Source organism: Chinchilla lanigera, unplaced genomic scaffold (genome assembly GCF_000276665.1).
Source record: "Chinchilla lanigera isolate Chin_1 unplaced genomic scaffold, ChiLan1.0 scaffold00132, whole genome shotgun sequence".
Classification (NCBI taxonomy): Eukaryota; Metazoa; Chordata; class Mammalia; order Rodentia; family Chinchillidae; genus Chinchilla; species Chinchilla lanigera.
The window spans coordinates 1,570,231-1,598,009 of NW_004955533.1; the positions used below are offsets into that span (position 1 = coordinate 1,570,231).

Genomic DNA, 27,779 nt, shown 5'->3' on the forward strand with positions numbered 1-27,779 from the left:
TAGAGTTTTGTTCATAAAGTCTTTCCTTACTCTTATGTCTTCAAGAGTTCTACTCACTGTCTCTTCCAGCAGATGTAGTTTTAATATTTATTTATTTATTTATTTATTTATTTTAGAAATAAAAGGAGGAAAATACTAACAGACCGACAACATTTTACAAAATAGCATAGGATCAGTACAGACATTACAGAGTTACAAACGGAGTGGTAGGGAATTAACAATGCTTATTGTATTACATATTGATATCTTCAATGTAGGTTCTCATGAAAACACATATAGACATACAAAGCTAATCAACCAATGCCTCACTGACAGTTTTTTTCAGCAAGGAAATACAGGACAGTAGAACACCCATGTTAACTATCCTGCATATACATATATACAAACTTTCTCCTTCTTTCCCTTCTCTTTTCCCATATTCCAGTTATCCTTTACCTATGAGTGCTTTCCTATCAATTCTCAATGTCTATCATATCTCCTAGATTAAATTAACTCTTTCAGGCTTTACACAAGAGAAACAATGCGGTGCTTGCACATGTATGTTTGATTTATTTCGCTTATGAGTATGGTCTCTAGTTGTGACCATTTGCCTATAAAAGCCTCGAGTTTATCTTTCTTTACAGCTGAGTAATATTCCATTATATAAAAGTACCACAATTTTCTCATCCAATCCTCATTGGATGGACATTTGGGTTGCTTCCACATTTTAGCAATTACAAATTGTGCTACTGTGAACATGGGTGCACATACATCACTGTGATATGATGTTTTTAGATCTTCTGGGAAAATACCAAGCTGGGGGATAGGTGGGTTGAATGGGACCTCTAGGCCTAGTTTTCGGAGGAATCTCCAAACTGATTTCCACAGTGGTTTCACCAGTCTGCATTCCCACCAGCAGTGGAGGAGGGTTCCTATTTCTCCACAGCATCGCCAGTATTTGTTATTGGTTGATTTCTTAATGCTAGCCATTCTTACTGGGGTAAGGTGGAATCTCAGTGTTGTTTTAATTTGCATTTCTCGAATGACTAATGATGTTGAACATTTTCTCATATATTTATTTGCCATTTGTATCTCCTTGTCTGAGAAGTGTGTATTCATCTCCGCTGCCCATTTTTGGATTGGGTCTTTGAATTTGGAGGGGCTGAAATTTTTTAATTCTTTATATGTTCTAGATAGAAGGCTTTTGTCTGAGGGACAATCAGCTAAAATTTTTTCCAAGTTTGTGGGTTTTCTCTACTTCTGTGAGGTACTCTATTGGTATTTTGTTTTGTTTTTCTGGGAATGGGTCTTGCTATGTAGTTTGGGCTCATCCTGAACTCACTATGTAGTCCAGCCTGGCCTTGAACTTGCAGTAATCTGCCTGCCTCACTTCCTGAGTGTTGAGATTACAGATGTGTGCCATCATCCCAGCCTGTTATTGATATTTTGATAGGGATTTCATTAAATCTGTATAACAATTTTGGGAGTATGGCTGTTTTTATTATGTTGATTCTTCCTACTCAAGAGCAAAGGATATCTTTCCATTTTCTGGTATCTTCTCTGTTCTCCTTTTCCAGTGTACTACAGTTTTTAATATGGAGATCTTTTTCTTTCTTTGTTAGATTGATTCTTAGGTATTTCTTTTTTTTTTGGATGCTATTGTGAAAGGTGTTGTTTCTCTAATGTCTCTCTCAGTAGGTTTGTTAAATGTGTACAGGAAGGCTATTGATTTTTGAGTGTTGACTTTTTATCCAGCTGCACAACTGAATTTGTTTATTAGATCTGGAAGTCTTTTAGTGAGACATTTAGTGATTTTGTGATGTTCTATGTAGGGTATTATATCATTTTATAATAATGATAATGTGATGCCCCTCTGCTTCTCAAATGCTTTTTCTGCATCTGTTAAGATGATCATGTGATTTTTGACCTTGACTTTGTTAATATGGTGTATTACATTTATTGATTTGCACGAGCTGAACCATCCCTACATCCTCTGGGATGAATCCTAAGTGGTCGTGGTGTATAAACTTCTTGGTGATTTGCTGCATTCTGTTTCCCATATCTTATTGAGGATTTTTGTGTTTATGTTCATTATGGAGAGTGGTCTGTAATTCCCTTTTTTGGTTGGATCCTTCTCTTGTTTTGGCATCACTTGCTCCCAGGAATGTATTTGGGAGTATTGCTTCCTTTTTAGTTTCATTAAAGTTTGAGAAGTAGCACCATTAAGCCCTTAAATTTCTTGAAGAATTCAGCAGTGAATCCATTAGGGCCTGGGTTTTTCTTTGTTGGTAGGTTTTTAATTACATTTTTAATTTTATTGACTGATATTGGTTTACTTAGAATTTTTATATCTTCTTGATTCAGCTTTGGTAATTCATACATACCTAGGAATCTGTCCATTTCTTCTTCTGTGTTTTCCATCTATTAGCATACAAATTCTTGAAGTAGCTATTGATGATCTGGATTTCTGCAGGATCCATTGTGATTTCATCCTTTTCATTCCTAATTGCATGGATTTGAATCTTTTCTTGTGGAGGACCACCTGGTCAACATTTCTTGAAAGAAGAGCAGTTGTCTCCATTTTGACTAAACCTGGCCGTATCTTCATGCACTGATATGCACAGAGCTGGCTAGGAGTTTTCCTTATCCCTTCAATTGGCTTTTAAAAAAAAATTTATTTTAAGAATAAAAGAAGGAAAACATATTAACAGACAGACATCCATTTACAAAATAGCATAAGAACAATACATGCAATACAGAGTTACAGACAAAGTGATAGGAAATTAACAATGGTTGTTGTATTACATATTGATATCTTCAAAGTGGTTTCTTAGGTAAACAAAGACATGAAAGATTGATCAAATAATTAAGCTTTAGTTGTTCCTTTCAGTAAAGTGATAGAAGTCAGTAGTACAACTATGTTAGCTATCCTGTATACACATACATGCGTAATTTCCCCTTCTTTCTTTTCTCTGTTCCCTCACCCTGGTCAATTGGCTTTAAGTAATGCAAATCAGTCCAGCTGAGGTGCTGGTGTGTAGTCATTGAGGCAAGGGGACAAGTCAGTGTTACCCTGCCCTGTAGCTCCAAAAGACATGTGTGAGCCAGGTGGACAGGAGAGCCATGCCCCATGCTGTTGGTGTCCTTGGAATTGTGGCCTTCATTATCTATTTCAAAGTATCCCTCAGAACATTTTGTAGAGCTGGTTTAGTGGCCATGAATTTCTTCAGTTGTTCTTTGTCTTCCAAGTATCTTATTTGTCCAATGATATTGGAAGACAGTTTTGCAGAGTATATCACTCTGAGTTGGAGGTTATTTTCTTTCAGGTCTTAAAATACTCCACTCTGAGCTTTCCTTGACTTAGGGCTTGTGTTGAGCAGTCTGCTATAGTTCTAGTGGGCTTTTCTTTATAGATGATTTGTTTCTTTTCTCTAACAGCTTTTAATGTCCTATTCTTGTGCTGAATTTCTGGAATCTTGATTATTATATGCCTTGGGGTAGATTTATTTTGATCATGGCTAATTGCAGTTCCATATGCCTCACTTAGTAATATGTCAAATTGTTTTTCCATGTTTGGGAATTTTTCTGCCATTACTTCTGTGAACATGTTTTTTAAAATGTCATTTGCACTGATTTCTGCTTTTCCATTGACTCCAAACAATTTTATGTTTTTCTTTGCATCATCTTGCTATTGTTGGGTTGCTCTTTCATGGTACCTTGCTATTTTTAAGAGATCTTTCTTTTCATGATTCCTTACTGCACTCCTGTTTTCTAGGTCTGATATGTCTTCACTTTTGTTCATTTGGTTTTGCAAATTTTCAATGGAATTTTTAATTTCCTGGATGTCTGTTTAGATCTGTTTCATGGATTCCATTACTTTGCTATGTTGGGCATTCATGGTTTCCATTATTTTCCTAAGATCCTTGTGATGGTCAGCTTATAACACCCAGCTGAACTGAGCCAGCATGGTGCTGAGTGTGGGAGGCCCACCTGAGGACTGTTCCTGGTAGAATAAGTGGCAGAACTGGAAAGGAGGCTGTGAGAGGCTGTTTGGAGCTGTTAGGTGCCATTAGAAGCTGTAAGGAGCTATTGGTTCTTTTGGAGGATATTGTTGTACTAGCTTTCCTGATGAACTCCACTGTTCTCTTCACTGAAGGTATTCAGGATCTTACTGTTGCTGAGAATGGCTTTGGTTCACTTTGGGGGAGCTTTGGTCCGCACTTTGAGCATTGCTTCCTGGCTCTGGAGGGGATGATAGTGCACTACTCAGTCTCCTGGAGAAGCTTGTTGTGTTGGCTTTCCTGATGAGAACTCAGATTTCCTCATCATCAGAGGAGCTCAGGACCTCACTATTACTAAGGACGGCTGTGATACCTTTTGGGGAGCTCTGGTTTTACTTTGAGTGTTGCTTCCTGGCTCCAGATCACATCCTGAAGCCTGCTAGCATTGATCCTTCATCCCATTGGCACAGACTTTCTAGCTTCTACCACTGACCTTTGAGCCTTCCCAGCACAGATCAGTGAAACAGACCTGCATGAGACATTGTCATGGATTCTAGACCTCCAGTTTGGAGGCACTGTTTTGGGCTCTCGTCTTCAGCTGAACTCATGTAGGACATTATTGTGGGATCTAGGCCCTCAGCTGGATTATTTGGTCTTTAGTGTATGGAGAGATTTCCTGAACTCTCTTGTATATGATTCTTTGGGTGACTGTTATAAATAATCTCATAAAATATGTGTCCTGTGTTGTACTGTTCCCCTTGCAAAACCCCAAACCATGACAATCCTCCTTTATTTTTTAATGTATGTCTTGCTCTAAATTCACTGAGCAAGTCTTCCATTACACTCTCATCTCTTTTTTGTACCTGAAAGATTATTTTGGATTTGATTTTATCTACAGCTTCATTCATCTGTTTTTTTCTTCTGCTGCTATTATTTCAGAAAATTCATATGAGTGGCTTCTGATTGCTTCTATCTCTTTGTCCCTTGGATTTGTCCTGGGTGGGTTGGAGGTCTGGGGTTGCATTTTGCTTCTGTGTCTTTTTTTTTTTTTTTCCGGTACCTGGAATCAAACTCACGACCTTGCGCTTGCGCTGTGCCACTGAGCGAAATCCCCAGCCCCAGCTTCTGTGTCTTGACAGTTTAAATTTTAATTTGTTTTCTGTGTTGATGTGTGTAACTTTCTTATGTTAGGTAGTTTTATCACTAGTATCAAACCTTCCTTAGGAAATGTCTACTCCTCAGAGATATCTTTTAGGTGTAACTGGCTCTTAGTGTTTGTATCTGTTCCCCGATCCTACCTTCCTATTTTATTAGGGATGAGAAGTTGCTATGTATTGGCTCAGCCCCTAGTCCTTTGGTATTGGGCTATGGTGATGATTATGATCCCAGACAGTCACAGTGTTGGTATACAGGGGTGAACATCTGATTACATCAGGTATTGCATCTTAGCTGAAGTAGTAGTTAGCAATAACAATATCATGTAGCACAGCCTAGAAACCGACAAACTGTGATAGTTGTTAATTTGGTACCTTTAACCATAGTAGCAAGATCTATTGTTAATATATCAGAATACAACATAAACCAGGAACTTGTTTGCAGTGAGTTTCCCTTTGGTAGAATGATTTTAACCTGTGTGTGTGGGGAGTTTTAAGAGGGATTAGAGGCAAAACAGAGTGGTAACCAAAGAGAAATATAGTAGAAGCAAGAGTGGAGGACGAAGGGTGATTACCCAAGCTTTGGGAAAGTGGAGAAGAGGACAGGAGAGATCAGATGAAAGAGAAAGCAGAATAATATTGAAGCAAACCAGAAAGACTAGAGACAACGTTCATTCACATGTAAATATCAAAGAATCCAGAAGGATAGTTGAGAAAAGAGAGAAAGAGGATGGACAAGAGAAAATAGACAATGAATGTCGAAAAGTAAACAACTCACCAACAAACTGACAGAAAAAGGCAAACAAATTAAAAAACAAAGAGAGAAAGAAGGAAAAAAATCCCTCTGATTCCCACAGTTCTGTGGTAGTGTCCAAGTCAAAGACTGGATCTGCGCTGGGCAACCCCACCCAGTCTGCAGTGGGTTAATGCCGGGCTGAGTCTTGGCCTGCAGATGTGGGGGCTGGGGCCAGAGTCTTCAGCCGGCAGCTTCCTGGATGGCTCACCCATGTCTCCTTACCCTGACTGTCTCAGCACTGCTCTTCCAGTTGCTGTGGCGCTGAGGCAGAGATGGCCTGAGGCTGCTGCCAGTCCTGTGCACAGCTGTCCCCCTGGGGCCTTGCGCAGCTCCTCTGCTCCACACCGCTGGCTCTTCTCATGCCCTGGTCACAAGGCAGTGGTTGCAGGACAGTGTGTGTGTGTGTGGGAGTCCGGCCACCCACTCCTTGTTCCTCCAGGCCCAAGGCTGTTCGCCTTCCTCCTTCTTGTCTGGTGATTGTCTCCCCTCTGCTTTCTTGTCATCTTATTTAGGCTCCACATGCAGGTGTTAGGGAGAACTGTGGTGTTTGTCTCTCTGAGCCTGGGTTATTTCACTCAGCATGGTGGTCTCCATATCTGTCCATTTTCCTGCAAATGATGGCCTTTCGTTCTTCCTGATGGCTGAACAATATCGGTGGTGTGTATGTAGCACATTTTCCTTATCCATTCCTTTCTCTGATGGGCATCTAGGCTGTTTTCACAGCTTAGGTCTTGTGAACTGCACCACTGTAACCCCTAGTGCACTGTCTTTAGTAACTTTGGGAATGTACCAAGGGCTGAGTGGTGTAGCTGGATTGAGTGGAATCCCCACGCTGATTTCCACAGTGGTTGTACTAGCTTATCATGCCATCAACAGTGTAGGAGAGTTCCTAATTTCTCATCCTTGACAGTATTCACTTTCATTTTGTTTTCTTTTCTATATGATAGGCATTCTTATTGGGGTGAGGTGAAATCCCAATGTAATTTTGATTTGCATTTCCCTAATTGCTAAGATGTTGAATTTTTTTTTTTTTTGTATACTTAATTGGCTATTTGTACCTCTTTCCAAAATTCTTAGTTCAATTCGTTTGCCCACTTACTGGCTGGGCTTCATTTTTTTGGGTCCTTTATATATTCTGGGTATTAATCCTCTATTGGAAGAAGAGCTAGTAAAGATTTTCTCCTATTCTGCTGGGTGTCCCTTCACTCCATTGATTGTTTCCTTTGCTATGGAGAAGCTTTTAACTTGTTGATGTTTGAAATTATTTCCTAATGTATTGGGGTCATATTCAGGAAGTCTGCCTACGCCTATGGCTGTGAGGGTTTCCTGAGGTTTTTCTTCGCAGCAGTTTTAATTTCTAGTCTTGTATATAGGATCTATCTCCTATAGGTGAGATGTGAGATGTAAATGGCTTTGTCGTGTGGTGCGCCTCGGCTGTGGGTGTCTCAGTGTGAAGCGCTGTGGAAGCACCCGCTCGGCCTATTCTCTCTCCACCTCCAGCCCCTCGCACTGCTCCGTGAGGGGAAATAACTACCAGTAATGTCAACATCTACAGAACTAATTGTACATCAGTATAATTTCAAACCTGTTTAAGAAGTTCTCTACTGTTTTATTAACCCAGAAAAAGAAGAGAGAGTAATGTAGGATAGGTGAAAAAAAACCTTTAATAATAATATTTATAAGCAATAAAAGAAGGGGAGAGGGAGGGGGGTTTGAGAGGGTATGAGAGAAGGGGAAAGAGAGGAAAGAGGGTGGAAAATATAAGTGGAAAATGTGAGAAAATGTGTCTAATCACTGAAATAGCAGAGCCACAGTTAGAAAACCTATGGAGTAACCCTTGATGTGGTAGACACGGAAAAACCAGGCAAAAGAACAGCTCCCTGATGTCTAGCGGTTTATTGAAAGGAACAGTTAATGCCTATTTTTTTCTTTTTGACCAATTTTGCATACTTATATCTGGCAATCTGAACAACTAGTTTGAAGACAACAACATGCAGTGGAACGACCATTGGTGATTGGTGTCTGCAGTGTTCCCAACTTGCCCCTTGCTCTGCAGATCCACAACCAGCTGAGCTCATTTCCTGCCGCAGTGTGCAAGCCACTTCGTGCTTTTGCCTCCTGCCCTCCTCGTGGGCGTTTACCCCTGCCTGGCTCAGACAGCCCCGCTGAGGAGTGACCAGCCTGAGCTTCAGTCCCCTGTGAGCCGGGGAGAGGGCCTTTCTCCCATCCTTTGATTTTAGTTTTTCTATGTCACACTCCCTTTTTTTGGTGGCACTGAGGTGTGAACCCAGGGTCTTTGTACTGAGCTACGACCCCAGTAATTTTATTCATTTATTTTTTGAGATAGGGTCTTGCTAAATCACTAAGCTGCTCAGCCTTCCCGAATGCTGGGATGACGAGTGTGGGCCACCGCACCCAACTGCAGTCACCATTGTCGTGGGCCCTCGCCGACCACTGCGGAGGACGCCACCGACTTCCTGAGAGAAATGGCTGCTGAGCCCTGGACAGATAAGAAATGGGGACTTTCTGTTTTCCTATACCCCTGCGCAGGCAGAGGAAGTTACTGGAGGCGGCTCCCTGCACAGTTCTAAGTCCACGTCCTGCTTGCTCTGCTGAGACGGAGAAGCTCGAAGCTGACACCGAGTCTGGAGGGCCCGGCTGGAAATGGCCACTCCTGCCCTGTTCAGGTTTCCTTTCTGCTCAAGCAGCGTCTCTGTCCAGTAGCAAAGACAGCGCTGAGTACTTTTGTTTTGTTTTGGGGACTAAGAATTAGACCCAGGGCCTTCAAACTAAACTACACTCCCCAGCCCTTTTTCTAACATTACTGTGGAGACAGGGTCTCCCTGAGTTGCTAAGCTGCCCTTGCTGGGGTGGAAGTCTTGATCCTCCCACCTCAGCCTCCCAGAGCACTGGGATTATAGGCATGTGATCCCCGCTTCCCTTTTACTACTGAGCAGGAGGGGATTTCCCTCACCCACTGAGCGGCCCTGTAGTCCGTGCTGGGGTGAGGTACTTCTGTTACTTTTCTTTCTGAATACCAGTGTTCCCGGCTTTCACTTGGCCTCTAGCTTGCGCTGGCTGCAATCTAGTGATTTCTGATGATTCCTGATCTCCTCGTAAAGCTGTGCTGTAACTATTGATTTCGGTGCATACCCAGAAGTGGCTTGTGAGGGCTTTCTAGTTGTAGTCTGCTGTCTTGCGGCGCTCTCTGATATTTTTAGCTCTTTTTGCTCAGTAATTACAAGAGGTCTGTCCGGCGTTGGGTCTGGGAAGAGGTGGGGGTATGGGGAGCAGGAATCTGCTGAAGGCGGGTGGGCACCAAGCTTCTGAACCTGTCATGACAGCAAGATTCCTTGACAGCGGTGAACTTGGGACAGACTCATTCATTCTGGCTCTTAAAAAAGTTCTTGAGGTTTTGGCCTTTGGCTAGTGCCCAGGACTGGAGGGGCTGGAGATTTGTTTCTGCCCATGACAGAAAGGTGCAGTTTTAGAGACCAGCTGTTCTCCAGTGGGAGGACTTCGGGCGCCAGGGAAGTTTTAGACCCACTTCTGGGAAGCTGGTGCCCACCAGGACTTATCTACCCAGACTCTCAGAGCATGTGTGACTTATCTCAGTAAAAAAGTCAGAAGTCCTCTAAATGGCTATCAGCAGATGGACAGTAGCTTAATATAGCAATCCATATAGTGGAAAATGATAGCCGATATTAAAATTATACTGTGGAAAAAGATTTAATAATGTAGGAAATGCTAAGTTGAACAGAGGACAAAGCAACTTATATATGTGAAGGTGTGCTATACACACATACGTTTGTATGTGACTTAAAAATACTTCTGTAGGGGAGAAGAACAACTGAGAGGAATTTCTCTAGATGTTAGTTCTGGGTATCTCTGAATTCTAGAATTATGTAATTTGTTTAATTTGTTATCATCTTCTGTAATTTCAAAATTATTCACAGTAAGTATTACCTGGTTATAAAGGGAAAGACCCATATGAATTTTGCAAATGTATGTATTGAGTTTTTTGAGATATGAGGGAAAACAGACACTATTGAAATTTGTGAAATCAGAGAGATGTGAAAGTCAGAAAAATTTCAGTGGGAGTTCTTTTTCCAGAAGCAAATGGTCAGGAATGATATTTATCTCATCAATATTATCTGCCTTAATAAAGTTCAAAGAAACAGATGAGGCTTTTGGTTAAGGGGCTGATTGATTTCCATGCTGTAAAATACTTGGTTTCTGGGTGATCCTGGAAGGTAGTTTGTGGACACGGGCAGGGGCTTGCTGGGTGCCAGGGTCTACGCCCCCTCTGCGTGTCCCTTGTGGCCAGCAGTGGATTTTGGATAAGGAGAAATAGTGCCTTGATGGTAGCAAGTTGAAATCTACAATGGCCTGAGGTCAGTTTGGAAAATTTCCGCTGAAATTCATTTTATTTTTGATTTTTTAGAAATACAACTATATACAAGGAGGTTAGAAACCATTCTCTCTGTGCTTTATTACAGTTTTATTATACTTTGTGTTCTCAAAGTGCAACAGGAATATTAAACAGTAATGAAATCAGCCAGGTGAGGCCCCCACCTCAGAGAAGATAAAAGGTATAACGGACTTCAGACCTTTCCCCAACTTTTGTGTGTGACACTAGTGATTTAACCCGGGACCTTTGCACTGAACTACATCCACAGCCTTCTACAAAATTTTTTTTTTTTAAATTTTGAGACAAAGTCTCACTAAGTCACTGAGTTGTCCTGGCTGGGTTGAACTCGAGATCCTCCTGCCTCAGTCTCCTAGAATGCTGGGATTACAGATATATGCGGCCATGCCTGGGTTCTTTCCCCATTTCTAATTTACCTCCTCAGTGGCAAGAAGGTGGATCCTGCGGGTTGTGCTGGGCAGTGCGGCTGTGAGCTGCTTTTGTCAGTCCCCTGGCTTTGGCTGTCCGAGGAGCAGCAGGCCTCTGCTGTCTTTGAAGACTGTCCTTCAGAGGGTCGGGGGTGATTCCAAGTCATCATGCTAATTTAGAAGACTTTTATGAGTCAAAGAGCCGTCTTGTGCAGGTGAACAGAGATTACTGCAGTGTATTCAACATGTTCATCGTGAAGTGTTCATTGAAGACCTATAGCGATCGGGCCACCACTCCTGACACCAGATTAAACAAGATGAAAACAGCACAACAGGTGTGATGAAGACAATGGCATCAACAAGCCGACTGTCTTCACGCTTTGCACAGCTCCTTGTCTAACGCCACGACAATGAGGGCTTCTTCCTGTAGTTTTCCTTTCCTCTGTGAGACGTGGCTGAGGAAACGGAAGCACAGGCTGCTTGGTGTGAGGGGGGACAGTGTAACAGTGAGCTCCCCACGAAGTTCTGTGTGCCAAACGGCCCCACAGGGCAACAGAAAACACCTGGGCGCTCTCTGGGTCCCTGAGACGCTGACAGGTGCCCGAGGCCCTTCCTAGTTTGCAGTCTGAGAGAGGGGGACGGAGGACTGCAGTAATGGGTTAAGGCGGGTTGAGTTGTTAAAAGCACTGTAATTCTTAAACCCCCTGCGCTGGATTCATCACTCCCTTTTCGTCATCTGTTGAAGTCAAGTGATGTGCCGTATACCTCCGTCCCCTGCCATGCTGGCCTCCACTGGCCACCAGACACGCCGCGGGGGCCTGGCTTCCACTCACCCGCAAGACCAGAGTCCTTTTGTCTATGTCACGTGTGAATGCTTGCATGAGAAGGAAAGAGCAAGTTGAAATATTTTCTTTAAAATTTCTCTCCAGTGCATTTATGATCTGAGAGGATCATGGTATTTTTCCGAGATGGATGTTCATAGGGCCAACAGACTGTCTCTATGGTCTGAGCTCTTTCAGGAGGCCCTGTACCAGCATACAGAATGACACATTTCCAACTATTGGATGAAAACGGGATTTGCAATTTCTCTTTTTTATTTTTTAAATTTTTGTTGTTTTTTGTTTTTTTTTCTGGTACCGGGAATTGAACTCATGACCTTGTGCTTGCCAGGCAGGCGCTGTACCGCTGAGCTAAATCCCCAGCCCCGGGATTTGCAATTTCTCATGAAAAACTTGTTGCTTTGAAACACGTGTCCTTCAGTGGGAGTGGCTGTATGTGTTGGTGTACTTTATTGTGTCTATGCAGTTATTTTCTTTTCAGAAATCTCATGGTCTGGAGGATAGCTTTATGGTGGCCTTTCCAGCTGTGTACGGCCCGAGGGAGCCTCCAGAGGGTCATCTTTCCCAGGGTGACCCCGTGCTTTGCTTCAGTTGCGCCTCCTGTTCCCCAAGAGCCTCCTCCCTGCTATCTTGTTTACCACATTGTTCTAACCCTTGGACCTGATTTCTGGGGCTTAGTGCCCCCGTAGGAGCCATGAGGACGATTTAAATGTGAACGTGCTGTGGTTCCAGGAGACAGCACTCTCTGTGAACGAAAGGCCCATTTGGCTGAACATACTTGTTGATGTGGAGCTCTGCACGGAAGGCCTCGGTGGCCAGAATCTCCTGTTACTGCTAACACGAGCCCGAGATGGCTCCTGCAGCATCTGGGCCGCCGTGTGAGCTTTTGCTCTGCACTCTCAACCTGGTTGAAGCCGGAGAGGAGTTATTTTCATTTATTTTGTCTCCTAAACTCCAGTTTCTGACTATTCAGAGAGAATCTTGGTAAAATTTTCATGTACAATTTATCACTGAATGGCAGGTGCGTTCTTGGCTGGGTTGAGGGCCCGATTACTGGAGCCCCTTTGTTATTTTTGTGTTGGTGACTGGTTCCTTCCCTGTGTTTTCCAGGTCTCACTCTCCTCTGCCTCAGTTCTTCAGCTCCAAGTCTAAAGATGCCTGCTTCACAGAAAACACTCCTTTGCTCCGGAATTCCTCACAAGAGAAAAGGTGAGATTATTTCTTGTAGGGATGAAATTTCTCGGTATTATCCTTGGTATTTATGATGCAGAATTTCTTCCAGAGATACACATCTTTACCTGACGGTGTCTCACCAGGCTGGGGTTTCCCAGCTAGGTCAGGTTGGCAGTATCTGGAGATATTTCTGCTTGTCACACTGGGGACAGAGGTGCTACTAGCATCTAAGGGCAGAGGCCAGGGATGCTGCTCAGCATTCTGCCTCGTACGGGAAAAATCCCAGCACAAAGAATTGTCCAGCTCCAAAGCTAGCTGTGATGAAGTTGAAGAGCCCGGTGTGCATGATTCACAGCAAGGCTCTACTCTGTGAAAGGCTGCAGGTCCTTGCCGGGGCAGATCTGTGTGGCTTTGCCTGGCTTGAGCAGAGCCAATGGAGCCTCTCCTTCCGGGATGAAGAGCTGGACCAGGTCTTTAGCTCCATCTCCTCCTCTTTCTGCAAATACACTCCAGGAAGCACGCTCCCCCTGCGTGCTATAGACTGCTGACCTCATAGAGACCGCCTTCCCCGCTCAGTGCGCCCGTGCACCTGTGGGCTGCTGTTGCCTCACCTGCCCGGAGTCTCTGACGCGTTCCGCCCTCTCCTGCACTCTGCCTGCAGCCAGGGTGAAGGTGCAGCCTCACGCTCTGTGGGTACTTGAGCTCTGACCCCCAGAGACTCAGGCTCATGGGATTCTCACGGCTCGGGGAATCTGGATTTGCCTCCTCCCATGCAGGGATGGTCTCTCTGACCCCCTAGCTGGTATCTGACGACAAGCGGCATCTGTCAAAGATCCCACCACACCTTCGACCAGCAGAACCTCCCTCCCCTTCCAGCTCTCCAGGGAAGTCTGCTGGGGGCAAGGCTGTCACTCTCTCTGGAACTTCAGTCCTTCCTTCCCCAAGAGGCAAAGCTGCTTCTGCTGTGCTCTCAACTCTCAGCAGCACTTTCCTGCCCTTTTTTCTGACCTTGCTTGTGTGATGGCCATGATTATGCCTGTCACTCTGGGTCTCCTTCATCCTGCACCTCAGAGTCCAGTGTGGCCTGCTGCAATCCCTCAGTGCCCGGAGGATGAGGGCCCTGAGCTGGGATGTTGCCACGGACCCGTCTGCCTCAGCTTCTCTGTGGAGCCAAATTTAGTTCTCCTCCATCTCTCCTAATGAATAACTTTGAAAACACACATCTTGGACATCCAGGCCCTTAATGCTTTCTCTTGAATTATTTTTTATTTTTATTTTTTTTGTTTTGTTTTGTTTTTTGGTTTTTTTCCGGTACCGGGAACCGAACTCATGACCTTGCGCTTGCCAGGCAAGCGTTTTGCCGCTGAGCTAAATCCCCAGCCCCTCTTGAATTATTTTTAAACTGTCGAGGTCTGAGGCATTTTAGAACTTGCAGTTCATTGGAGAACCAATAGCATGCATTGGTCCCGGGCACATGGAGCACAGGGACGTCCCCGGGCATATGCGGGCCTCCTACCAGAACCTGACAGTGGTCACCTTGCTTATCGCATGTTTTCCTTTTCTCTTTTACCTGAGGTAGTGAGGATGGGAAGGTGTTTTTTCAGTTAAGTTTATTGGTACATTTTAGGTATACATAGTGGAATTGTACCTGTACACGATACACCTTGATTCTTCTTTTTCCCTCCCATTCCCCTCCCCCTTCAAACCCTCTTCCTCCCCTTTTTACAAAGGCTTTGTTTCCTTTTGTCCTTCTTCTCTCATTTTTTCTGTCCCCTTCCTTCCTTCCTTTCCCCCTCCTCCTTCCTGGTTCCGTTTCCCATTTGAATATTTTGTTCCTATTTCACAATATCTTTTTAAATTAAGTTTATTGGTGCACTTCAGGTCTCCACCATGATTACGCTTATCATAGGGAATTTGTACCTGTACATGATACATCTTGATTCCTTTTTCCCATTCCCCCATCCTTCCTCAACCCCTCTTACCCTCCTTATTTACAAAAGCTTTGTTTGCATTTTTTCCTTCTTTTCTCATTATTTTCTTTTTCCCTTCCTTACTTTTCCAATCTGCCCTCCTGCATTCCCTCGCTTCCCATTTGAACATTTTCTTCCTATTTCACAGTATCTATTATACATTTTGATCTTTATTTATAAAGATCTTATAAAACTTATTTCAGTTTCTTACAGCAGAGAAGCAAATGCAATATTTACACATGTGTCTGATTTATTTCACTTAAGTGTATGGTCTCAAGGTGCATCCATTTAGCTAGAAATGTCTCAAGCTTATCATTCTTTATGGTAGAGTAGTACTCCACTGTATAGAAAAGCCACATCTTCTTTACTATTTATCAGTTGCTGGGCATTTGGGCTGTTTCCAAGATTTAGCGATTATAAACTGTGCTGCTATAAACATGGGTGTGCAAATATCGCTGTGGTATGATACCTTTAATTCTTTTGGGAAGATACCAAGAAGAGGCTGAGTCTAATGAAACCTCTAGTTTTAGTTTTTTGAGGAATCTCCACACTGATTTCCACAGTGGTTTCACCAGTCTACACTCCCACAAATGGTACCATGCTGTTTTTATCACAGTAGCTTTGTAGAATAATTTCAGGTCAGGAATTGTGATGCCCCCTGCTTTGCCTTTGTTGTCCAGAATTTTCTCTGCTACCTAGGTCTCTTCTGGTTCCAAGTGAATTTTAGGGTTGTTTTCTCTAATCCTGTGAGATATGCTGCTGGAATTTTGATCAGGATTGCATTAACTCTGTATAAGTGTAGGTCTTTTTGATGCTTTACTTTTTGCAACTTAATTTTGATTTAATAAAATGATTTAATAGGATAGCATTTATTGATTTGTATATTTTCAGAAGAGATGATCGTCCTTTTCAGGGTATTGAGGGTAGGAATATGCATCTGTAACAACCAACATCATGGCCAAATGTAGTTGGCCAACTTAATTTATATGAAATAAAACTCAGCATTTACTTTCTCAGTTGCAATAGCATGTTTCGTGGTCAATAGCCACGTGGTTAAGGATGGCTGGGGTGAAGAGCATTTCGGTTCCGATGGAAAGTTCTAGCGCACAGCACTGCCTTAGCAAGCATGACACTAACTGGTTTTCTTTTCTCTATCTACAAACAACCATTTCTTAGTTCCAGTTTTCCTTATTGTGGTGTTTTTCTAGCAGTTACAGGGAAGGTGATGCCATTTTCCAGACATCTAACCATTTCCCTGTCACAAAATTGATGGAGAAGATTATTGACTCTTTGCAAAGTTATTTGTTACCTGACTTTATACTGGTTTTACAGCCTAATTTCTGTCTCTTGGTTTCTCCTCATGAATACGGTTTTTTTTCTTGTGTTAAGTATCCAGAAGAATCACATACCCTGTTGTGCTAGCTGGGTTCGAGAGGCACCACTCTTTCTAACATGTAGCAGCAGAGCATATCTGTTGTTAATGTGAATATTGTGACTTCGGTAGTATCCTATGGAGTACGTGAAAATCCTGGCTTTGGCACAACCTCTTGAGGGTCAAGCGTACCTGTACATAGCGAACTGCTCGGCAGCCCAGGAATTCAGTCTGGGAGGAATGTAAGTTCAAGAGTCCAAAGGCAGCTCTGAGGAAGGTTTATGTGGCCCCTTGCTCCACCCTGCTAAACACAGGCCCTGTCCTCAGGCCCGTCTTGCCCAGCACCGTTTTCCTCATCCCTTCTCAGGGCCCTGGGTGCTGAGTGCGAAAGTCAAGTAGACCCTCCCCTGCAGCTGCATGACAGAAGGACCCACGCGGAGAGGGAAAAGGTCACACCACATTCCCTCTGCATCGTCGGCACCAGCACATCGGGTCTAGGCTCTGGCAGCTGGAGCACATTCAAGGAGAAAGCAAATACTGAAATGAGTGGGAACTAATTCATCTCAGCCAGAAACAGCTGTGTGGGAGATTTCAGAAATTAGAAAAGACAGGTATTTCTTGAAGGCCCACTGTTCATTTTGAAGGCTTGAGTGACCTCTGGAGATTTGCTTGAAGTCAAGTGTCCTGTGATAGCAAGAAAAATCCATTCCCACCAGAGCGAGAGAGGACGCCACCCCCTTGGTGGTCCTTTCAAGGAGCAGGACTGAGTCAGTGATGGCTCACACCTCATAACAGAGAGGGAAAGATAACCACAAAGCTCTTATTTTTCAGGTCACGCCGCCTGCCCGCTTACCACCCTGAATTCATTCCTGATGTAGAATCATGGGAAGACAGCTCGGCTGAGTGGGAGCGAAGACACATGCTCACCAGAGGGGTGGCTGGTTGGTCCGCATCTGCCTCCTCAGAGAAGGAAGAACTGACAGACAGCACTCACCTCAGAGTCCCTCTGTTGAAGCTGAAGTAGGTGGATCCAGGGTGCCGGCTCTGGTAGCTAGCCGGGGCCACACATCGCTTCCTGTTTGCACGGGCGGAGGCCTGGGTGCCCGCATTTCAGCCTTCCAAACCCGCAGGGTGAAGAGAAGCGTGCGGGTTTTCCATTTGGCCGGGATGCCATTTCCCTAGGCCTTGAGTGTCATTTAAGGCGGCCCTCCCAGAAGCCTCAGGGAACCCAGTGGCAAACCTAGATGACCCCTCCTCCACTCTCTTCCTGTTTGGGAGATTGCAGTCTTCATGCTCATCGGGGTTACAGATAGAATTGATCCACTTCCCGGTGAACACCCCGGGGCGTTTCAGAATGGTTGATGCTGTCTTTGCAGTTATTGATGAAGGGTTGGTGTAGCACACGCCATCGCCTGAGGCACGCACGGGTCTCCTGTTCTGTGGGAGCTAGAAGCCCGGGTTGAGCATGGCTGGGGAAGCCGGGGGTGCGCTGGGTAGGAGGGGAGGGTCACCGGCCTGGGAGGGCTGAGAGTGCTTTTCCCAGCTGGCTGTAAACAGCTCCACTCCATGCCCTGTCCTCACCTTCCTCGCAGTGTGGAAATGTAGAGTCCAGTACATGTGGGACTTCACACTCACCGCCTGTTTTCTTTTCTGTGATCCGTGGAATAGCTGCCTTGAGCTTGGCCCTGAGCTGAACGAAGTGGGTGCCCTTCTTACAGCATTGTAACTAGTGCAGGGTCCCCGCTTGGTGAGTGCAAAGCCATTCAGCACAAGCAGGAGATGGGAGACTCACAGAGTTTATTATTTGCGGAAAGCAAGGAGCACACTGGGGATAATTTCTATAGCAGGGGAAATTGTGCGCGGTCATCCGGGAAGCGCTTGTCATCGCAGGTAGGGGAGGGCGCACCCTTGGGCATGCGCAGTTGGACGTCACACGTCTTCACACATGCCTGCTCGCAACGGCTGAGGGGAGCGCCTCAGATGGATAATTCAGTATTATAACGACCAAAGCTTACTCTAGGTCACTTAACTGGTGGCAGAATGATTGGGTGGTTTTGGCTGGCTCTTTGTCAACTTAGGAGGATCTTATCGGAAACAAACAGCAACGGAGAGGCAACTTGTAGTCACTAAAGGGGCCGCAGCTTTTCCCTGCAAGCGCAGGTCATCATCCCCGAAAGTCCTTCCTAGTGGCTAACAGCGTATCTAGGAAGTACCGGGAATGATAGGAGAAGCAGTTTGTAAAAAACCTGTATCTAGAGTAGCCCAGTTAATGCTTCAGGCTTTAAAAAGAAATGTCATTTTGATTTCCATTTAAGTAGGAGCTGTTGAATCATAATTTGGAAGCATGACATGATTGTCAAATTAAGTCTAGGAGAATGCAAAATGCAATTTTAACATTTCCAAAGGACCAGAAAGAAGGCTTTCAAGATGTGGAACTGAACTAAGCAAGTAGAATACTGAAGAGATGTCCCAGCCAGGCTCTGCTGCTTTGGTCTGCACACACGTGCGGGGCCTGGCTCATGCCCTGGCGCACTTTCTTCCGTGGGGCACAGCCGGGGCATACCTGTGGCTGCCCGTAGGCTGGCAAGGGTGGAAGCTTTGGGGCTGGACAGTGACCGTGCCGTTAGGGCTGGCGCTTGGCTCCTGAAGGAGCAGAGCCGAGGAGGACGCCAGCCGCGGGGCATCCTGCTGGCATCAGAGCCCCTGGGCCCGTCTGGGACAGCAAGAAACAAGTGGGCGGAGAGTGCGGGGGAGTTGAGTCCAGGCTCGCACAGGGTGGGGGTAGGTAAGAGGCGGCCGTGGTGAGTGGGCCGGAGCAGCTCTGCAGTTCCTCACAGGGGCCGCGTATGGGGCCTGTTGGTTAAGTCTTCTCCTCCAGAGTTCTGAAAAGCCCCTGATGGCAAAATGATGGCAACCGTGGGGTTTCATTCTCGAGCTGTTTTTATGCTTGATGGTAAATTTACACTTCTGCTTCCAGAAAACTCAGGGAAGGTAACTGATAAGCATGAGTTGCAGGGCCAAGATAATGTGTTTAATTTCCTTGTCTGCCGCAGCCCCACCCTGCAGCCTTGAGAAGGCTGGGGAAGATGCGGCAGAGGCCCGGGTGCGGCGCATTTCCCGCTGCTCCTCCCCGGCTCCTCTGGACTAGGCCGCGGGTTTGCTGGCCAGACTTCTGCTTCGCGCCGCCCGAAGGAACGCCCCGAGGCGGCGTGTGCCGCGGTGAAGGCTCCCGTGGCTTCCTCGGCCGTGTGCAGGCCGGCTGCCGCCCCTGGGACTCAGGGCCGTCTCCTCTCTTGCAGGCGCTGCGTGAGGTGGCTGAAGGTCACGGGGCTGTTTGTCTTTGTGGTGCTGTGCTCCGTGAGTACTGTGCTGCCCCGCGGGCCTCCTCGGGTGCCTGGGGTTGGGTGGCAGGGGACCTCAGGTGTAGGAGGACGACGGTGAGCATGCACGCGCACAGCGAGGGCAGTGCCTGGCGCCGGTGCTCCCGGGCTGAGCTGAGCGCGGTCGACACCACACCCACGGGGAGGAGCGCAGAGACAGCACGGCCGTGCACAGGACGGAAGCGGTTATTCTGAAATCTGAAAAGTCACAGTTATTTTTCAGCGCCGGTGTGCCCTTGTAATCCCTAGTCACACAGCTGTGTGCTTCTGAAGCGCTTTCTAAATGGGGCATGGAGGGAGAGCTGGGGTTTCAGTGGTGGAGGTCAGCGCCCGGCTGGGCTCCCCGTGTCCTGAGAGCGGACAGAAGCTCAGAGCCCGGTCTCCAGCCTTCTCTGGAAGACGACGTGTAGACACGCCCGCGACAGAGTTGGGTGGAGTTGCTCTGAACTTGCACGGTGTCAGCTTATTGCCACTTTGTTTTCTAATGGCATGCAAGGCTATCTGTAAATCCCACAAGCACGGGTTACAGCCTCCAGAGAGGCCGTATTCCTCTGCTCTCCTATACGAGAAAGCCACCTTTACCCATCTTTGACAATTTAATTTTGTGGCTGGGTGTTTAACCTTTAAAACTGGCACATATCAATAATCAAGGATGACTGCAGTTAAACATAGTAGGGTGAGTCAGAATATCTTAATTTCCAGACTAAGCGGGTGGGGCATGGATGCCTAAGTCATCACTATCATCACGTCTCTATTTTTAGCGATCAAAATGATTTAAGTCCTGTCGCTCTTGCATCACAAATCTGTCATTAAATGTTTCTGACGTTACAGGTTTTATTCAGCCTGTATCCAGATCACAGAAAGTTCTGGCAGCTGCTGGCCGTGTCACCGCTGGAAAGCTACTGTATCCGTAGTATGCACCGGGGTGGGCGGTGGTCCGTGGCTGACACCACAAAGCAAAGAGATGCAGGAGTTATATTTGCTGTCGCTGAGACTGAAGCTTAGGTTGTCGCCATTTCTGCTGCCAGGACTGTTTTCCTTCAGAATGGTGGTGCACGGTGGTAAAGGTCTTCATGGAGGGGAGATGGCCCTACAGGGGCACGTCTGGCGTTGCATGGCGCTTCCGCACTCCGTGTCCCCCTCCCCACCACTTCCTCCTGCATTTCCACAAGAGTCACTCCCGCTGACCTGTCTTCAAGGCCCTTGGTTCTTTCCTTGGCTGTCACCTGGTTCTGATGATTGCCTTACCTCTTCACGCTGTGTTTTCTCTTGCCTGTTTGTATACCTTGGATTTTTTTTGAAAGCCAGGCACATTGTACAGGATAGTAGATACTGAGGTCAATAGTTTCTAAGCTTGGACACGAGCTATCCCTCAGCCTTCTGCCGGCACTGGTTTGAGGATTTATGTAAACTTGGACTTCAGCTGGGCTGAAGCTTGTGGTTGCTGTGATAACTTGGTGTGTAAGACCCTTGGAATTCAAATCACTCTTATTTTACTGGACGGTGGCCCCAAAACACAAGAGTAGTGGTGCTGGCAATTCAGATGGCCAAAGAGAGGGCGTAAAGGGCTAGCTTTTAAAGAGGAATGAACTCATTTAGAGAACTGAATGACAACGTTCTTTCTCTTTGGTATCTTTGGTTCATCATCTTGAGGAACTGAAATTTTAGAATGCTGGGTGGTTTTCCTTCCAGTTACCCATATGCTATTGGACAGGCTTGTTTTTGAGTCATTCTGGGAGCCGCCCTCTTCTCCCCAGGACACCCTCTCCCTCAGCCAAGCCCGCTGGGACACAGCGCTCACGGCCTCCAGGTGAGCGCATGACGCCTGGGCTGTGGTCCTGCTTAGCCCTGTGCCTCAGAAGTCCTTTTGAACCCCTCCAGGACAGCGTGGCTCCGATGTCCAGCTGATATTCTTGCTCATGTCTTTGCATTTTTCACTCCTTTAAAATTGTGTCTAATATTTCTGTCTACTTATAGGCAGTCAGGCAGGGCTGGGCCTTTGAAGGAACCCGTATGGAAGACAAGATTCTTTGCAACTTTGGGAGAGACAGGCACTCCAGCTGTGGGCCAGACCTCAAGACAAAAGATAAAACAAACATGCCCCCATACCTCCCTAGGGATGGAGGTCAGGGATTGATATTCTAAATAGGTATCAATCACCTTGAAAAAGCCAGGAAGAGTCACTGACCCAGCCCCTTCTACAAGAAAAACCCATGTTCTGTATTCATGCCGGCTTGCTACATGACTCGCTTCCCCATTTGATCCTAATTTAATCAACTTCACTTGAACAACTGTACTTGTAATCTCATTGGCTGATCATAGTTTTGGCTGACCTCATGCTCACCTAGCGAGTTCCCATGTTTTCCACCTTGGACCTGCCTCACCTTGCAGTTTTGGTCTATAAAAATCCCTAGAAGAGACAGATTCCTGGGCAACCCACTCGGGTCCCCTTCTGACCCTTTCTCTGATGGAAGCTTTCTTTCCCTCAATAAATATATTCTGCTCTTCCAAAAAATTCTGAGTTTTAGTCTAAGAAGTATCTCCTTGTGAGAGATCAGAAGAGCTCTATGATTTGACAAACTGTGCTTTTTCTTTTGCGCCTTTTCCTCAATGTGAGCTCCATGGGTTGAAGAAACCAAGATTTCAACCACCACCCCCCGAAGGCTTCCTAGAACACTGGCATCATGGTGGCCCCAGGATACAGGCGCTGCTTCCCCGGGAGACTTCCCTGCAGGTGGCTGGAGCCTGCTGAGAACCTGAAGGCAGAGGTCGATTTGTCCAGACCCAGTGTGCAGTGAGATCCCAGCAAGGAGGAAGCCACTGGAGGCTTTTAGTGCTCGGCCTGGGGCTCGCCTATTGATCAGCCTGGCATCCCAGGGAAACAAAGCGAGCTGGGAGGAAACTGATCATCACAAATCAGAGCGCTCATCTCATCCCGCTGAGCGGCAGGGTGCCGTCTTTATTCTGAAATACTTCTGTAAAGTTCTTTGGGCCCGGGACTACCGCAGGCCCAACTTTCCTGGCAGCAGAGTGATCCAGGAACTCTCTTCCTGGGTGCTCCTGGGGGACCCACATGTTGAGGAGAAGGGAGAGAGAGGCAGGAGGCTGGAGGGAGCCAGGCAGGAGGGTGCTGTAGGGGTCTCAGCTCTGTGAAACCCCACCCCTGTGGGGCTGAGGCAAGTTTCCCAGGCCCGGGCACAGGCACTGCAGTGGACGCCAGATGCCCTGGAGCACCAGGCTGTGGTAAGGAGAGGGTGGTGACCCTGAGGGCCGCTCTCAGAGAAGTGGCGTTTGGTGCAGATCCAGAGCAGCGAGTCAGGGCCAATTCTGAGAGGCTAAGAGTAGCGTCCTTGTGGCCGTCATCCAAGCAAGAGCTTCCCCGCCCTCTGGCCGCCCCCTGAGGGACACGTGTGTGCCGGGCTGGGAGGGCTTTTGGAGAAGGCACCACTCTCCTTTAGTGGGGCAGTAACAAAGCCACCTTCCCCTGGGAGCTTCTACCTCTCCCGTACCAGGCTGTGTCAGCTCAGTAATTACAAGGTTTGTTTTAGAAACCTGTAATTGCAGCACCTGAAACACTTTGTTCCTGGATTATTGCCTGTGCTTGCTCTAGGGGAGGCCTGTCACAGGCTCCCAGAACACACGGCAAGTAGAGGTCAGCAGACTTGACGGTAGGTTAATAGTGTTGCCGACCCTGCCTCCTCCTTGCCTCCTCCCCTTCCCTCCCTCCTTCCCTCCTTTATTCCTTCCCTCTTCTCTCTACTTCCCTCCCGCCCTTCCCTCCCCTCTTCCTCCTTTCTCTTTATGTCCATCGTACCCAAGCTGAACCCTGGGCTCACAAAGAACATTAAGGGAACATCCTCTCCAGCTGGAGCCCTGTACACCAGACTAACAAGACAGGTTAACAAGAAAAAAAAAAAAAAAAGAGCTTTATAATAAGGCCCTGGTTCACATGACGATGGAGGCTGAGAAGTCCCCAACTCAGCCTCTGCATTCGAGACACCGGGGACCCAGTCAGGCGATTGCAGGCCCGAGCGCTGGGTGCTGATGGTGTGGATTCCAGCTGAGTGTTAAACCTGAAAACCCAGGACGCCTAAGTCAGGAGAAGAAGGATGTAGGGCCGGATGTCCCAGCCTACAGTCCTGCGGTGAGGGTGCACATCCTCCCCCACGTGTTTTCTGTTGGATCCTCAGTGAGTAGGATGGGCCTACCCGATCATCTTTGCTATGAGATGGACCAATTCTATTTTTTTTATTTTAAAGAGAATAATAATAATTATAATAACAATAGCAAAATACCAATAATGTAGACAAAAACAAAACAAAGCAAAACAATAAAAATGATAGGATTTCAGAATAAAATGATAGGAATTAACAGTGGGTGTTGTACTACATATTGTTATCTTCAGCAAAGTTGCTCTGATTACCAGATGCAAGAATGCAGGATTGACCAAACCATTAAAGAGAATAAGAAAATAATAATTTAAAAAACCCCTTAGAAAGGATACAGAGTTTCACTAGACAAGATGGTAGGAATTTACCAGTGGTTGTTATATTGCATGTTGGTGTCTTTGAATTAGTTATTCAGATTACCAGATATAAGCATGCAAAATTGGTAAAAAATTAAGCATAACTGTTCCTTTTGATAAACCATTAGACATCAGCAGTACAGTTATCCCAACTATCCTTCTATATATATATTTTCCCCCTTTCTTCTTTCTTTTTCCCCTTTCCCTTATCGTAGTTGTTCCTTCCTTTGAGTAATTTTTTCCCTTTCATAATATCTATTGTACATTTGGGTTTTATTTATTCTTTCAGGTTCTTACACTGGGGAGACAATATGATGTTTACACATGTGGGTCTGATTTATTTCACTTATGAGTATGGTCTCTAGCTGCAACCATTTACCTATAAAAGCCACAAGTTCATCCTTTTTTATAGTTGAGTGATACTCCATTATATAAAAATACCACATCTTTTTTATCCATTCCTCAGTTGATGGGCAATTGAGTTATTTCCAAGATTTAGCTATGACAACTTGTGCTGCTATAAACATGGGTGAATATATATCACTGTGGTAGGATGTTTTCAGTTCTGGAAAAATACCCAGAAGGGGAATAGCCGGGTTAAGTGGGACCTCTAACCCTAGGTTTTTGAGGAATCTCCACACTGATTTTTACAGTACTTGCACCAGTATACACTCCCACCAGCAGTGAAGAGTTCCTTTTTCCTCACAGCCTCTTCAGCATTTGTTAGGAGCTGATTTCTCGATGATAGCCATTCTTTCTGGAGTGAGATTGAATCTCAGCATTGTTTTAATTTGCATTTCTTGAATGACCAATGATGTTGAACATTTTTTCATGTATTTATTTGCCATTAGTATTTCTTCATCTGAGAAGTGTGTATTCATTTCAGATGCCCATTTTTGGATTGGGTCTTTGAATTTGAGGGGCCTGATTTTAAAATTTTTTTTATATGTTCTAGATAGAAGTCCTTTGTCTGACAGACAGTTGGCTAAAATTTTTTCCTAGTTCATGGTTTTTCTTTTTTTTTTTTGGCCTTGTTGATGATCTCTTTTGATGTGCAAAAACTTTTCAATAAGATGAGATCCCAGTTATTGATTCTTTGAAGTATTTCCCATGCAGTTTGGTTTTTGTTCATGAACTCTCTGCCTACCCCTATGTCTTCAAGATTTTTATCTACTTTCTCTTCCAATAGATTTAGTGTTTCTGTCTTAATATTTAGATCTTTAATCCATTTTGACTTTAGTTTAGTGCATGGTGAAAGACATGGTTATAGTTTTAGTCTTTGTCATGTGGAAAGCCAGTTTTTCCAGCACCATTTATTGAAGAGGCTGTCTTTCTTCCGGTGAACATGTTTGGCCCCTTTGTCAAAGACAAAGTGGCTGAGTATGTTTGTAGTTGTGTCTGCATCTTCTAGTCTGTACCATTGATCTTCAGGTCTGTTTTTTTGCCAGTACCATGCTGATTTTATCACAGTAGCTTTGTAGTATAGTTTCAAGTCAGGAATTGTGATGCTTCCTGCCTTGTCTTTGTTGCCCAGGATTGCTTTTGCTATTCTAGGTCTTTTCTGGTTCCAAATGAATTTTAGGAATGTTTTCTCTAGATCTGTGAGGTATTCTAATGGCATTTTAATTGGGATTGCATGGAATCTGTACAACAATTTTGGGAGGATGGCCATTTTCACCATATTGGTCCTTCCTATCTATGAGCAAGGAATATCTTTCCATTTTTTGAAATCCTCTTTGATCTCTCTTTTCAGAGTACTGTGATTTTCACTGTATAGATCTCTTCCTTCCTTTGTTAGATTGATTCCTAAGCACTTCATTACTTTAGATGCTATTGTGAAAGCTGTGGTGTCCCTAATTTCTCTCTCAGTTGGCTTGTTGCTTGTGTATAGGAATGCTATTGATTTTTGAGTGTTGACTTTGCATCCAGCTATGCTATGAATTTGGTTATTAAATCTGTAAGCCTGGAATTTGGGGAGAGGTAGACCAATTCTAATGCTAATCTTTTTCAGAGACCACCCCCCACTCCACAGATACACCTAGGGTTAATGCTTAACCAACTATCTTACCCCAAAGCTAACTACCATAAGGATGGTGAGGAACTGGGTTGGATATCCAAGGTGGGAGAACTTCTTGCTAACATTAAGGTCAAGGATGAGGCTGAGATAAGGGCCAGTCCAGAGGAAGGCTCAGTGGAGCCTGACCACAGTCTGGGTGAAGAGAGAATCCTGGCCAAGTGTTAGCTGAACCTGCTGTCTGGTGGCTCACGAGCAAACTAAGAGACCAGCCTTTCGGTGCTGTGCGGACTGGGCATCAGCAAAGGACCTTCACTGTACTCCTACACCGGCTCCTGCCTGCAGCAGTGCATGGCCTGTGTGGAGCCCTTGGCTTGCGTCCTTCTCCTGCTACACGTAGGGCCTCTATGTCGCCATGGGAGAGAGGAGGTTGTTCTGCTCATCAGAGCACAGGCAGGGGTGAGGAAGGGCGGCACACCAGGGACCCAGAGGAGGCAGAGTCAGAGGGGTGCTGAGTCAGGTCTCGGGTGGTGGCTTGGACTTACACAGTGGGGAAGGCAGAAAGATTGTGGTAGATGCAGGCAGAGAGTAGAGGTTTCTCTCTGACTTCTTTTCTGTGAGCTCCCCCTGGCTGGGGTCTCTTCTAGGTTCAGAGGACCTCATGGATGATACTATGAACAAATACTAATTAGTTAAACACTGAGTTGGGAAATCTAACTTGGGGTTAGCTGCATCAGTCTCCAGAGAAATCAAAACGTGACCCAGATGTAGTTCTTGCCTTCAAGGAGCTAGAGAAGCTGGGAAGAAACGTCTAAAGCCAACTGCAGGATGCTGTTGACAAACAACATAACTCTGCCTTTGGGCAGAGATGCAGGGGCAAGGGCAGATTTAACAAGAGGAGAGTGCAGGTGAGGTCTCAGAGGACGGTGGGGTCCTCCAGATGTGGGGAAGAGCAGCCAGTTCCGCAGGGCCCTGGAGCTGTGTGTTAGGATCACAGTGGACAGTTCCATGTAGGGGGATGGCAAGGGTCAAAGCTGGCCATGGGGTGGGGCTGGACACCAAGACTCCTGTGTGCTGGGTCTGGAAGCCACTGGGGGCCCCAGATCTTCAGGATGCACTCTGAGCCCTGAGCCAGTGGAGGCTCTGAGAAAAAGGAGGGCATGCGAGTGCGTGGGGCTTGCTTCCCTCAGATGCGCTGTGTGCTCCAAGGGTAGGGGTGAGTCGTAGGCATTGCAGCATCTCTCGCTAGGGCTTGAGACTTCAGCTGCAAAGGCTTTGTCTCATTCTCCTTGGTGTGCAGCAGCTGCTCAAATCCTGGAGGGAGAAGCCTGCTGCTCTTCTTATGGTACCCTCCAGGGGACGCTGTCGCTCCTCCGGGTGTCTGCGAGGTTTCTGGAACCCATTCTGTGCTGAGATGTTTCCTAGTCTGTCCTGGGGGAAAGACCAGGACAGGAATAATTTCAGGTGTGGCAGAAGCAACAGGATCTCATGATCCTTTTCTTGTAGATTCTGCCCAACATGTGACTTCCCTTTTCCATTTGCGCTTTCTGGGACCCAAGTAGCAGCAGCAGCAGCAACAGCAGCAGCAGCAGCAGCAGCAGCAGCAGTGATGTGTAGCTGATTGCCGAGGATGACTGACCATTTTGGGCTCTCCCTTAGACAACAAGGATGACAGAATGCTTTCTTTCTTTCTTTCTTTCTTTCTTTCTTTCTTTCTTTCTTTCTTTCTTTCTTTTTTCC

General features: G+C 45.8%; 1 protein-coding gene across 1 annotated transcript in view; it reads left to right on the forward strand.

Moving 5' to 3' along the window:
• Nucleotides 1-27,779, forward strand: part of Oca2 (oculocutaneous albinism II) — a gene marked incomplete in the record, with an annotated part of 273,796 nt that overhangs the window by 47,353 nt on the left and 198,664 nt on the right. Inside the window, 4 exon segments of the mRNA XM_013507666.1 lie at nt 12,716-12,814; nt 16,952-17,140; nt 19,420-19,477; nt 20,332-20,404. Coding sequence (XP_013363120.1) covers nt 12,716-12,814; nt 16,952-17,140; nt 19,420-19,477; nt 20,332-20,404 — 419 coding nt within the window.